We start from the raw sequence: 13,044 nt of genomic DNA on the forward strand, positions 1-13,044 counted from the left end.
GTTAATTTAAATGCCTTAAAATTTGAAAAAAATAAAGATAGATTCCTGAGCATCTGTCTTGTGATTTGCCATTTTTGAGGGGAGGAGGCAATGTGATTCTTTTGATGGCAGCAAGGTGAAGAGGAATTTCTTGATCCTGCCGCAGAATAGAAAGGCAGGCCATTGACTGCCTTCAAAAGGAACCCTATGCATCTTCCTCTGCCTTTGAGTTCCTGTGAAGTGGCAGAGGGGGTGGGGAGGAAGCAGTAAGCTGACCAGAAATAAAAAGCAAGGAGTCTGTGCTGTTTCCTTGACGTGATGAAGATCCCTGTCAGGGATTTAGAAACCTGAGCCAGCAGATGAAACCTGTGTCGTTTACGATGTCATTGCCAGAGAGAGCGCCAGCCCAGCCCCTTTCCTGGCTAACAGCCGGTTTCATTGTCCGTCCGCATGTCCCTTGGCCTGCTTGTCAGCACAGAGCAACTTCTAAACAAGTGCAGGGCTAGTGAGAGACGGGAATGCCTTTCTTCCCCACTCAGGAATCTCGTGTCACCGTCGTCTGCCAGGAAATAGAAGGAAGCCCTCCATATGAAGGAGCTTGTCTCTGTGGGATATAAGTTTTGATTTAAAAAAAATCAAGGTTCATTGTAAAAATATAGAAATTTCCATGTTGTATCAATCTTCTGGTGCATTCATGTCAGTTGGAAATCTTTTGTCTTCATTCTCAGGAACTAAGCATCAGGTGCGGTAGAAATGAAGTTCAGCCTCCCCTTTGGGGCTATTCTAAGACTTCCGTTTGTAGTTGGTCAGGTCGAATGAAGGAGAGTAAAACTATTTCTTAACTCTAATGTCTGAGTCTTTGTCCTGATTGGGTTTCTGGGCAAAGAAGGAAAACAACCCAGTGATAATGGCTGGGTTTGAAAGTGGGAAGTGACTGAGAATGTGTGACACCACAGGCCAGTGGGATCTTTCTCTGTCAGGACAGAGAAGTTTGACGGTGAGGCACCCAAGCCATTACAGGGCTTCCCACCCTCACCAGTTGATGTCTCCACGTCGTGAGCAGAACAGAGTTCTTGGTTCATTCTGTAGATGAGTGTCTCAGCTGGGGTTGTATGTTCTGATCATCTGGGGAGCTTTAAACTCATAGTGATGACAGGGCCCCGAACCCTGAAATCCGGAACGCAGTCAGGTTGGGATCAGGTGAGTGCAGGGTGAGCATGTGACTGGACACAGTAGAGATTTGGAGCCGTACTCTCTCAGCTTCAGCCAACAGTGTTCTTCCTTTGCTGGTCCTGCGGCTATTATTTACTTGAAGTGAAGTGAAAGTTGCTCAGTCGTGTCCAACTCTTTGCCACCCCATGGACTATACAGTCCATGGAATTCTCCAGGCCAGAATACTGGAGTGGGGAGCCTCTCCCTTCTCCAGGGGATCTTCCCAACCCAGGGATCAAACCCAGGTCTCCCGCATTGCAGGCAGATTCTTTATCAACTGAGTCACAAGAGAAGCCCCATTATTTACTTAGACATTTCTTTTTATTTCTTTTTAACGTGACTTGGTAGTTTGGTGCATACACACAGAAGGGTGCACGGAACATTGGTGTGTATCTCGATGGGTTGTTATAAGTTGAAAAGCCATGAAACCAGCACCCAATCAAGAAAGAGATGATCGCCAGCACCCCAAAGCATCCGTATAGTGGCAGCTCTCCTTCCGTTTCTCAGTTTCATCCCTATGGTTACGAGTAGCCACGATCGTTTCTCATTGCTCCATGATATTCTTTTGTATGAATACATCACAGTGCAGGTGGGTCTTGCACTGTGGGCAGACGTGGGGAAACATTGCCAGTGTTTGGCAAGTAAGCATGGCGTTGCGTGACCGTTGCTGGCTGCGTCCCTGAGTGCACACATGCACCGCAGCCTTGCGAGTAGAAACCTTGGAGTTGAATTGGAGGGTCAGAGATAGTCACGTGTTCAACTTTAGGAGATAATAAACACCACATTGCTTCTAAACCAACTCACACTCCCACCAGCAGTGTTCTGCATCCTTACCAACTCTTGGTGTTGCCCGTCTTTTTAATTTTAGTGATTATGGAGGTTGTAAAGTAGTATTTCATTGTTTTTTCTTTTATTAAAATTTTTATTTTGGAAAGCATCAAGAATCCAAGAAAAGTAGTCAAGTGGTAGGCTGGCTCCCCATGGCCCTACCTGATTGCAGACCTGCTTTCTGACCTATAAATATTTGTGTGTATCTCTGGAAAATAAGGACTTAAAAGTGCCATTTTCACCCCTAGAAGAAATTAACAATAAATTCTTATATATCAGCACATAGGTAGTTAATGTTTGAATTTCAAGTTGTGCCATAAGTGTCATAATGTGTTTCTTTTATAGTATTATTGTGCGATTAGGATACAAATAAAGGTCCATATGATGGATTAGTTGGGATGTACCTTAGACCTTTTAAGTCTGTTTCCCTTATGTTTCTATTTTTACCTTTGGGCAAAGTATAAACTAGATAGAGACGGCAGGGAGGTCATACTCAAGGGCTGGCAGAACGGGAGTGATGGGGCCTGTCGGCACATGTTTGACTGGAAGGGGAAGGACGGGGCAAGTTTCATGGGAAGCGCTGTCAGTGAGTTGGCCCTGTAGTGTGGTCGGAAGAAAGGGGTCCTGGAGACTCGGATCCAGTTCTCGGTTCCCTGGAGAGGGACGGACCCTTCACCTCACCCCTGGGGCTGTGTCCGCGCAGTGCTTCCCTCCCCAGGACTGTGTGTGAGCGAGGCTGACTCGCTGATTCTTATAACGTGGAGGTTTTATGGCTAAAAAGACTGTTGAAAAAGTGAGAGCACATCGAGTTTCTCACCGGGGTTTGTTCTTCTGGCATCTCTTCCAGGGCTTCGGATAAAGGAGACTAAGGAGGTGTACGAAGGTGAGGTCACGGAGCTCACCCCATGTGAGACAGAGAATCCCATGGGGGGCTACGGCAAGACCATCAGCCACGTGATCATAGGCCTCAAGACGGCCAAGGGGACCAAGCAGCTGAAGGTGAGTACGTGCCTGTGGGCACTGCTCTGCCGAGGCACCCCCTGTGTGAGCGCATCTGTGCAGGGGCAGCAGATGGCACCTGTGGGCAGGGCTGGCACACAGACGACTCAGGATGGCTCCTCCTTGTTGACGCTGTGGAAATGGTGTGTGTTAGGAGCTGGGCTGTAGGGCCACCTTGTGTCCCGCCAGGGGACCGCATGTCTTGGGCTGGCCACTGACTGCTGGGCCCCAGTGCTGGCTCAGGAGGAGCAGCACCAAGGGATGTGCTGAGAGCTGAAGTGCCACGGCGGCGGGGTCTCGAGGGGCCCAGTGCGCAGTCCTGGCTGCAGTCCATTTTGTGCGTTAGGACCTTGAAACCGTGATGGCTTCCCTGGTCGGTTCTACCAGGGCTCTGTGGAGAGAGTGGTGGTGGCAGTGGAAAAGGTCCTGGGTGAACCTCCCACCCCTGTCCCATAAGCCTTGAGGAAACTCTAGTATAAGATAATGACTGAGTTTGAAAGTGGGAAGTGACTGAGAGTGTGTGACACCACAGGCCAGTGGGAAGTGGTAGCTGTTGATGTTGTGAAATGGAGCAATCTGATTGTGGCTTTGCCTTATTAATAATAAGGAATAACCTTTTCTTCACAGCACTTATTTATTGTATGTGTCAAGCCCTGGGCTGAGTGCATCAACAAATCTGTGTGTGTGTGTGTAATTTCCCTTATTTTACAGATAAAAGAGCTCTGAGGCCCATGAGGAGGTTAAGCATTTATCCTAGGATCTCACAGCTAGTTAGGGGCAGGGCAGATTCTCCGAGTCCTGCCGACGATGCTGCCTGTGCTATAACTTGCTGTGGGACCTTCAGGAGTCAGTGGAGCTCTCTGGGGCTCCATTTCCCTATCTGTAGACTGCAGTAGGTTGACCGTATAATGTCTCCATCTTTGCTTTCCTCTGCGATTTTATTGTTCTTGGATTCTGTAAGGTGGTTTCTTGGTCACTGCTTTATGGAGATCATAAAAATGTCACTTCTCCAAAGCGCCATTTTTCTTTGTCCTAACAGGGTTTCCATCGCAGGAGCTTGCCTCTGCAAATATCTCTCTTAAACCTCCCCCTCATCTCTCCCATTCTGTATTAATTACATTTCTTAGCAGGATCTACCACCTTTCCAGTAATTACATCTTTAGTCAATTCATTTGGGAAATTAACTGATACAAAAATGCTAGACGCCAAAAAAAGAAAAAAAGAATGTGTACTATCCAATGCAGGATAGATAACAAGGTGTATAGTTTAAATCTCAGTTATCCATGAAGCTGTTTTGTACAGTTTCTTTAAGAAAATAACAAGAGGATGAATTTTGCTTTCAAAATGAGTACTTCCTGCCATATTGAGCATCTGTGCAAGCTGTTTGGAGAGACGGATGTTTCAGTGTGAAGGACAAGCCTCGGCCTTTATGGAGTGCCGCCCTTGACCCAGCCCCAGTCAGGGGCCTGCCACACCCCAGCCTCACTCACGGCAGTGGTCCAGGAGAGTGGAGCCCTGGACTTCTTCTGTGGTTACTGTTTGTAACAACTTCATTGAGGTCTCATTCTAAGTAAAATTCACCCATTTTAAGTGCACAACTCAAGGAATTTTAATCGGTTTACAGAGTGAAATAGCTATCATCACAATCCAATTTTAGAACATTTTCATTACCCCAGAAAGAAACCTCATGCCTATTTGCAGTAACTTCCCATTCCCACCCCTAGGCCCTGGCAACCACTAATCTACTTTGTTTCTGTATATTTGCCTTTTCTGAACACTTCATAAAAATAGAACCATACAACATGTGTTCTTTTATGTATGGCTTTTCCTACTGAGTCCTGGTAAGTTTTTCTTCTAACTTTGTTTGAGAGTTGAGAGTAACAGCTCCCCTTGAAGTTTAACAGAGAGAAACATTTCTAAATAAAGACTCCTTACAAAAGATGCTCTCCCAGAATATCGATCACCTAGGTGGCCCGAATCTGGACGATCGGGAGAAAGGCAGCTTTTCCCAGATGTGCTGCTTTTCCTTTCTGGAGATAGAAGCAGTTGGGCCCAAGGAGCAGACACTGGGATTTGCATCCACTGGCTTCAGAGAGATCCTGGTTTTATGTTTCCTTTGAATGAATCGCATTTGTGGTGTGATTACGCCTGGGTGCTGTCATGTGGGCGAAGAAAGTGAAGCTCAGAGAGCCTTGTCTAAAACCACAGGCCTGCTGAAGGACAATCGTGGAGAGTAAACAGGTTCTTTCACTGCCTCTGGTGCAGAAACTGCCACCCCTGCCCGAGGTGGGGAGGGCCAAGAATCGCAGCAGGGAGAGCAGTCTCAAAAGGGGGTGTTAGGGTCTTTGGTCCCATGGACAGCATGGGCCCCACCTGGAAGTGGTTAGAGCCATGTTTGCCAGTTTGCAGCCTCTGGAAAGGAAGGAGGAGCTTAGGTCTCCGTTTGTGCCCCTCTCCTGCCTGCTCTCTGGGACACTCAGACTCTAGAGCCTGCCTCATGTATCCTCACATACACACATTCTTTCTCCATATGGTCATTGACTACCTCAACTCTCATATGGGAAGCTACCTTACAGTATGTCAGAATATAATGTGAATTATAGTTCTCTGGTTCACTTTTTTTTCTTTTTTTAAGCTGGACCCCAGCATTTTTGAAAGTTTGCAGAAAGAGCGGGTAGAAGCTGGAGATGTGATTTACATCGAAGCCAACAGTGGGGCTGTGAAGGTAACACCACAAGGAGACCCAGGGGGCGGGAAGTGGCCTTCTCTCTCCATGGTGGGGCCTGGGGTGTGTGGGGAGGGGCGCTGGATCTGCCGCCCCTTTATGTTTAGTCAAGTTTGCTTTCCTGTTATCTGCATTCTTTAACCTTCTCATGATGAAAACAGACAGTCTGTTAGAAAAATACTAAAACCTGTTTGGAAGGGGAGAACAGTGAGGAGGTGAAATAGTGGTAGTCATTTCCAAATTGAAATGTGCAGGGTATTTAATCTTCCTTTTATCTCTTTGGTATTTTCTTCCCAAGATATATGCATGTGGAAAGGAATGCTGCATTAGTATCTGATTTCCAGGGTTCTGTACAGAGTTCCTCACTGTTTAATGGATGAGCATAATACTTCGTATCGTACACTAAATCACCCACCTACAAAAGAGTCTGAGCAGCCCCTCCGTCTCCAGTTAATCTACTGGATTTGCCCTTTATCGGGAATTGCATACAGTTAAAACAAGGAGGGAGATTCTGGGAGAAAGTGTCTGGTGTTCTCAGCTGGGTTTTTGGAGCCCAGCGATGAGCAGATAGCTCCTTCTCTTGGCAGCAGGGGACCAGGCCGCGTTTGGAGTTTGTCAAGGCAGCTGTTGGCCGCAGTTGGGACTGGAGACTTTTATCTCACTCTAAGTGGCGTGGGGACTTGGCAGTGGGCCTCACCAGGCACTCAGGCTTCTCTCTGTCTCCGTAGAGGCAGGGCAGGTGTGACACCTATGCTACAGAATTTGACCTTGAAGCTGAAGAGTACGTCCCGCTGCCCAAGGGCGACGTGCACAAGAAGAAGGAGGTCATCCAGGACGTCACCTTGCACGACTTGGACGTGGCCAACGCACGACCCCAGGTACTGCCCCCTGGGTCCTGCTGGGCAGCCGCCCGCCGGCCCTGCTAGTGGGGGAGCCTTTTGTGTGCTAGGGGCTCCTGGATGAGCTGTCAGTCTTGCCGCTTCTTAGGGCAGACAGTCCTTTTCTGTCTGTAATGTTCAGCAATTAACATCGACAAGAGCGACGAGGGGCTCCTTTGTTCCAATTCAAATGCTCTAGTCACAGATGGCTTCCTGCGCATTGTTCCTTCTCCCAGCCCAGCCTCTGGCCTGAGCTGGCCAGCTTCTCCCTGGCTTCTCTCCAGCACTGGCTCAGGCCTGGGATGCTCTGGGTGTGAATGGCGGAGGGCAGGAATGTTCTTTGAGCCCTTTGCAGGATTTCAGAGAGCCTCACAAAGCGGTCTTCCCCCTGCTTAGCAGGACCCCCAGTTTTATAGCTTTGAGCTGGAGCTGTCCCTGCTCCTCATGTGAGTAGAAGATGGATGCTTGTGTCCTGACTAATAAAACGTGGGGAAGCACGGGATGACTTTCTGCCGTCTCTGGGGAATGTACACTTCAGAGAACTGACTCTTTCCCTGCTGGTGGTCTTTGGGTCTGGTTTCCTCTTCGTCCTAAAAGAGGCTATCCCCCTAGCAAGGGAACAGGCTTTCTAACCTGAAATCCGATCCGTGGATGTTTTGTCCCATGGAGACTTGGCCAAGAAACTGCTGAAGAACCTCCCCTCGGTCTATGCAGTGGCTGTCCCAGACCAGCCTGTGGGGGCCACTCGCCCAAGTCAGCTAGGGATTGTGTTGCTCCAACACTGGTTGGCTCAGCTAATAGTCACTTTGGGTCTTTGGGTTTTCTATGATTTAGGGCTCTCTGATTTTCTCTTTGCTCCTCTGAGAAGAGGGCATAATATTTCCTAGCTGACGGGCCTGCTCTGGGGATTAGATGTCCTCAGTGGTCAGGAAACATTTGCCACCTTTCACTGCTGTATGTTCAAGGACCACCTGTGTGCCTGGTAGGGCGGGCAGCCCCAGGTGATCATGGAAAGCTGGCTTCTGGCTGCCAGCACGGAGGCGCTGGCGGCTGGAGAGCCTGCTGTGGGGCGGCCTGCTGCACGGTCAGGCTCCAGGCCCTGAGCAGCTGCAGTAGCTAGGCCTGGTGAGAGGCCGCAGGGCCAGAGTCGATGCCTCCCCACAGGGCTGGGGCAGTGGGACGGGGTTGGAGCTTCCTAGGAAGCAGGATGTGATTCCTGGCAGGTGGGCTCAAAGTGAGTCCTGGAGAGTCAGATGCCCAGGGAAGGGTTGGCAGTCCTTTGAAGTCAGGCAGGCATTTGGGACCGGGAAGAGACATGGCTGGGATGGGGGTTTTGCTAGATTCTGGCAGGATGGGGGAGCCTCTTAATATCCCTGTGTTGGGAAGCTCCTGAAGCTTCCAGTGCAGGAGCCAGGGGTCTCTGCTTCTCAGGTCCCCTGTTGAGTTGACCAGTTGATGAGGGGCCCTGGGTGTGGTGGTGATGAGGCGTGTGCAGCTTCCTTAGGAAGCGAGACTGACTCCTGAGCCTTCTCTTGTGCAGGGGGGACAAGACATCCTGTCTATGATGGGCCAGCTCATGAAGCCCAAGAAAACGGAGATCACAGGTGAGACGAGACGCAGTGCTGGGTTCCCAAGCCTGGGGGTGTGTGGGGTCCTGCCTCATCTGACAGCGAGGGCTGTGCTGGATCCTCACACGCATGCCGAGAGGGAGACAGGTGGTCACGGGCGCAACCCGCCTGCAGCGCACTGCCCGCTCGCCTCAGTGGCCCCTGCCTGCCTCCGCAGTGAGGCCACAGGCTGGCTGCCCCTTTTGGGCCTGTGATTTACCTGCTCCTCTTGCTAACTGTATGCTCCTCTCTTTTCTAATTACCACACATAGCTTTGTCACTTGAAAACTGTCAACGTTAAAGCTGTTTTCTTTCAAATTTCAGCCAGTGGCACAATGTGAACCCCCAGAACAGTGTCCTTATCGTAATATGGCCTTTCCAGCCCCACTTTGTAGCTGTGGTGGAAGGTGTTGGGTGTGTGGGCTGCTCCTTTCTGCTGATGGTACAGGCGCTGGTTTGGAGAAGGAGAATCATGACCTTGGACAGTTATTCAGCTTTTGAGATGCTCGTCCCTCTTCGAGCTCTGAGATGGGACCTCTCCTCAGACCTTGTCATTCCTCACAGGTTTTCCTCCAGAGAGGATTCTGAATGCACCCTATTCCTTCTGGGTACTTGATTGAAAGTTAATTAACCCTAGCTTTGTCACACAGGCCACGAGAAAGGGTTATTTCCTCAGTGTAGCACAGGGAAATTTGCATATGAAAACTGCCGTCTTCCAGGGCACTGGTGTGAGATAATAAGGCCTGGTGGGGAGTGTGACAGACCAGACCAGTGGTGTGTGCCCTGGTGAGGACAAGCGTTTACAAACTTAACACAACTTCAGGGGAGCGTGCCAGTGTTCTGGCCTTTAGGTCACATTAGCGCTGTTTTCAGGTGAAACTGAAGCCTGGAGTGGGGTGGTGGCCTGATGGGGGGGGTCACACAGCTCACACTCAAGCCCAGCCCTAAACTTGGGCTCGGGTGGGATTCGGAGGGAGCGAAGAGAAGGGCGATCGCCTCCCCATGGCACTGACTCCGCCTGTCACCCTCGTCAACCCCTAGATAAGCTCCGGGGGGAGATCAACAAGGTGGTGAACAAGTACATCGACCAGGGCGTGGCGGAGCTGGTCCCGGGCGTGCTGTTCGTGGACGAGGTCCACATGCTGGACATCGAGTGCTTCACCTACCTGCACCGGGCACTCGAGTCCTCCATCGCCCCCATCGTCATCTTTGCGTCCAACCGAGGCAACTGCGTCATCAGGTACCTGACACCTGCCCCCAGGCTCCTTGGTGTCTCCTCTCCAGGGTCAGTTTCACCCCATCACGTCCCCTGTCGAGGTGGGGAGGAGGGCCCCCTGTTCATCCTGAGGGAAACACTCGGAGTGGCTTGGTTTCACTCCAGCACAGTCACCCTGTTTCTGCATGTGAGGGCTTCCTTGTGGTAACTGGGGTTCCCATGGGTGTGACTTGGTCATCTGGTTGGAGTGGGCAAAAGAGAGGTCAGGTGGGCTAGCCCTCAGCAGCACGGCCTGTGCTGACTCCCGTCCCACCTGAGCTCCCCGAGCTGTGTGTTGCGACTTCACTTTTCAGATGAGGGGACAGAGTGGCAGCATGGCGTGCCCCTGGCCACAGATGGGACAAGAGCCCAGGCCTCTGACAGCGAGGCCTGTCGTTTCCTTCTGGCCCAGACCTTTTTCTGGGGCCACACTGGCACCTCCCCCCAGTCCCCAAGGCCCATCTTCAAGAAGGGAGCCCAGGGGCGTTCCTGGTGGTCCAGTGGTTAAAATCTGCCTTGCAATGCAAAGGACATGGGCTCTTTCCATGGTCCAGCAAGATCCCACATGCTGCAGGACAGCGAAGCCTGTTTGAGCCCTTACTCTGGAGCCCACGTGCCCAAGGGCACATGCTCTTCAACGAGGGGAGCCACTGCAGTGAGCAGCCTGCGCATCTCCACTGGAGAGTAGCCCCCACTCAGCTCAACTAGAGAAAGCCCACGCGCAGCAACAAAAGCCCAACTCAGCCAAAAACAAGTAACAGTTGTAGAAAAGGAAGGGAGCCCAGAGGACTCGCCCCTCTGCAGCGCCTGATTAAGCACCGGTGTGTCCAGCAGCTGGTGCTCTGCACTCCGGGGGTGTTGGGCCTGCTCCCAGCAGCGCTGGGGCATGATGGGGTGGTGCCGGGCCCTCTGCAAGCCTGCCGCACAGCGGTGAGGGCGGCAGGGCCTGGAGACCGCATGCCCCTAGCACAGGGGGAGCAGGAATCGGAAGAGAGACCCGAAGACCATGAATGTCTCAGCACAGAGCTGCAGCCAAAGCGAGTGAGGAGGGCAGAGCAACCTGAAGCCTAGACCTGCCTCTGTAGAGGAGCTTTGTCTCCTCTGAGCTTATGCGGAAGCCATGCTGTTGACTCTGGGGCAGGCCCCCTACTCCGGGGAGGGACCATTCTTGCTCAGAATGAGGGTTTGTGTGCACGGTGCACGTGCAGGTGGCAGTGTCGTCAGCCCCTCTCTGGATCCCTGCAGTACTGTCACCGTCACAGGTGTCTCCTGGTCTTGAAGGGAAGGCAGCTTGGGCCAGGTCCAGGCCAGCCGGGGCCTGGCTACCTGGGCAGCATCTGGAAACGACACATGGCCTGGTGAGCCTGGTGTCCGGCCACACAGACCCTGTGTGTATTTTCTGGACTTTGCTTTGGGCCTGGCTTCAGTCTGACAGCGGGCAGACGGGCCCAGCCTGGACAGATGGCGCCCCCTGCCGAGGGAGCCCCGCTGCCAGAGCAGATCCCGGCCGGGAGCTGGGCCGAGAGCTCTCAGAATCAGAGGCTTCTTAGTCTCTTGCCATCTAGGGAAAAAAGAGGCACAGCAGGGTGGCCCTGACCCCAGAACCCTCCAGTGGGGCCTGGGGAACTTGGCCCCAGCCCCATCCAGAGGGATGTGTGTTCCAGAAACCATTTTCTCTAATACGCTGTCTGAAAGAAACTTTGTACCTAAGAGTCAGAGCTTGAACACATTTCCACAGTCTTTGGTCTTTAATTCCTGAGAAGTGCTTAGTATTTTTTAAGCAGAGTTTTTGTGGGTTTTTTTTCTGTTTAAATTTTTAGTTTTATGGACTCAAAACTATAAGAAAAAATTTTAACACATATTGATAAATTCTGTTCCTTTGTGTTTTTTTCCTAATCTTTTTTTCTTTAGACTTTTTATATTTACTATCTCTGAAATGAAGATAATTATCATGAGTGTTGTAGAATTTGGGATATTTGAAGATGGCAAATTAAGATCTTTTAAACTTTTCCCAGGAGAATATCTAAATAGGATTTAAAAAGAGAAGCATACAGCCTAAACAGAATTAAATAACTGAAAATTAAATGTAGTTTTTAAAGGTTATTTTGTTTAATATGACAATTACAGGTATACCAAGTACTAAGATTTTAATAGTGATAGAATTTTATCTTTATAATTGTTTGCTATTATTTTTAGAATTTTTGTTGGTGAAAACAGTACATTGTTTTTCTGATGGTGTCTTAATGTTTGTATTTGCTACTAGTCTGTTTCCTTTTTTGTTTGAAAAGGTCTTAATTATTTTTAAGTATTAGATTTAACAATTATTAATGTAGCATTTTATTTTATTTTTTTTTCATTGTGGTAAAATGCATATACCATAGTTTGCCGTTTTAGTTATTTTTAAGTGTACAGCTCAGTGCTGTTCATTACATTCACAGTATGGTATAGCTGTCACCACCATCTATCTGCAGAACTTTCCATCACCCTGACAGAAACTCTCCCCACTAAGCAGGAAGTCCTGTTCCCTTCCCCTAGACCCTGGTAGCCTCTGACCTACCCTACTTCTGTGCGTTTGCCTCCTCTGCATATTTCCTGTAGGTGGGATCACACAGTGTTTGCCCTTCATGGCTGGCTTCTCTCCCTTACCATTACAGTTTCAAGGTTCATCCTGTTGCAGCATGTGTCCACGCCAACATTTTATACTTGCAATAATCAATATACACTTACACTTCAACTGACTGGATAGAATGTCAACAGATACTCTTTTACTGAAGTTATATTTCTAGAATGTTTGCTTGTATAGGAAACTGAGTATTCTGATATTGAAAGTTAAAGCTAAATGACCTGCCCTTTTTCTTGGATGTGTTGATGAGTAATGACCGTAGACTGCAGTTGGTCAAGTTGGGGAGGCCAGAATCGGGGGCCTGCTGCTGTGGCTCCCTAGAGTGGAGGCAGGAGCTCCCGCTCAGCTCACTGGGCTTCCAGACACGGCTGAAGCCTGGCACACTTGCCACAGGGTCTGCCCAGCACACAGCCCATTGGGAGCTGGTGCTGCTCAGCCTGGTGGGATGGCCATTCACTGGTTTGGCTAAGGATTCGAGAGAGAGAAAGACAGGCAAAGGATGTGATCGGACAGTTCCCAGAAAGAAACAAAATAACTAATGAACATAAGCGGAGGCATTCAAATGGTTCATTAATAATCAAGGAAATGCAAATTCAGATGAGGTGTTAGACCTTCCTTTTCCTAGACCTTTAAGCAGCAAACTGTTAGAATGCTCAGTGCTGGTACAGTGTAGTGGGGCCAGATCGCGCGTGTGGCTGCAGAAATTAAGACATTCCTTCGTTCATCCATTCATGTTTTTAGGGAGATATTCAGAGTTGTGTCAGGCTCTATGAGAGATGCTGAGGAAATGTTCATGGCAGTGTGCCTAAAACACCATTAATTATAACAGCAACAACTAGGAACTACTTGAATGCCCAGTAGTTTGGGTCAAGTGAAACTTGTCATGGGCTATAATACCGAAACAACACGGACAAAAGCAAAACAGAAAAAAATCTACA

At 49.6% G+C, this 13,044-nt stretch overlaps 1 protein-coding gene across 4 annotated transcripts in view; it reads left to right on the forward strand.

Annotated features, from left to right (window-relative positions):
- RUVBL1 (RuvB like AAA ATPase 1) overlaps window positions 1-13,044 on the forward strand; it is a 32,124-nt gene that overhangs the window by 14,006 nt on the left and 5,074 nt on the right. For all 4 annotated transcript variants that reach the window (XM_081526598.1, XM_081526599.1, XM_081526597.1 and 1 more), the window contains exons 4-8: window positions 2,867-3,018; window positions 5,654-5,743; window positions 6,472-6,621; window positions 8,162-8,225; window positions 9,270-9,468. In XM_081526598.1, coding sequence (XP_081382724.1) covers window positions 2,867-3,018; window positions 5,654-5,743; window positions 6,472-6,621; window positions 8,162-8,225; window positions 9,270-9,468 — 655 coding nt within the window. The remainder of the gene's footprint in view (window positions 1-2,866; window positions 3,019-5,653; window positions 5,744-6,471; window positions 6,622-8,161; window positions 8,226-9,269; window positions 9,469-13,044) is intronic.

This window comes from Giraffa tippelskirchi, chromosome 9 (assembly GCF_054371585.1).
Source record: "Giraffa tippelskirchi isolate mGirTip1 chromosome 9, T2T-mGirTip1v1.2.pri, whole genome shotgun sequence".
In the NCBI taxonomy this organism is placed as follows: domain Eukaryota; kingdom Metazoa; phylum Chordata; class Mammalia; order Artiodactyla; family Giraffidae; genus Giraffa; species Giraffa tippelskirchi.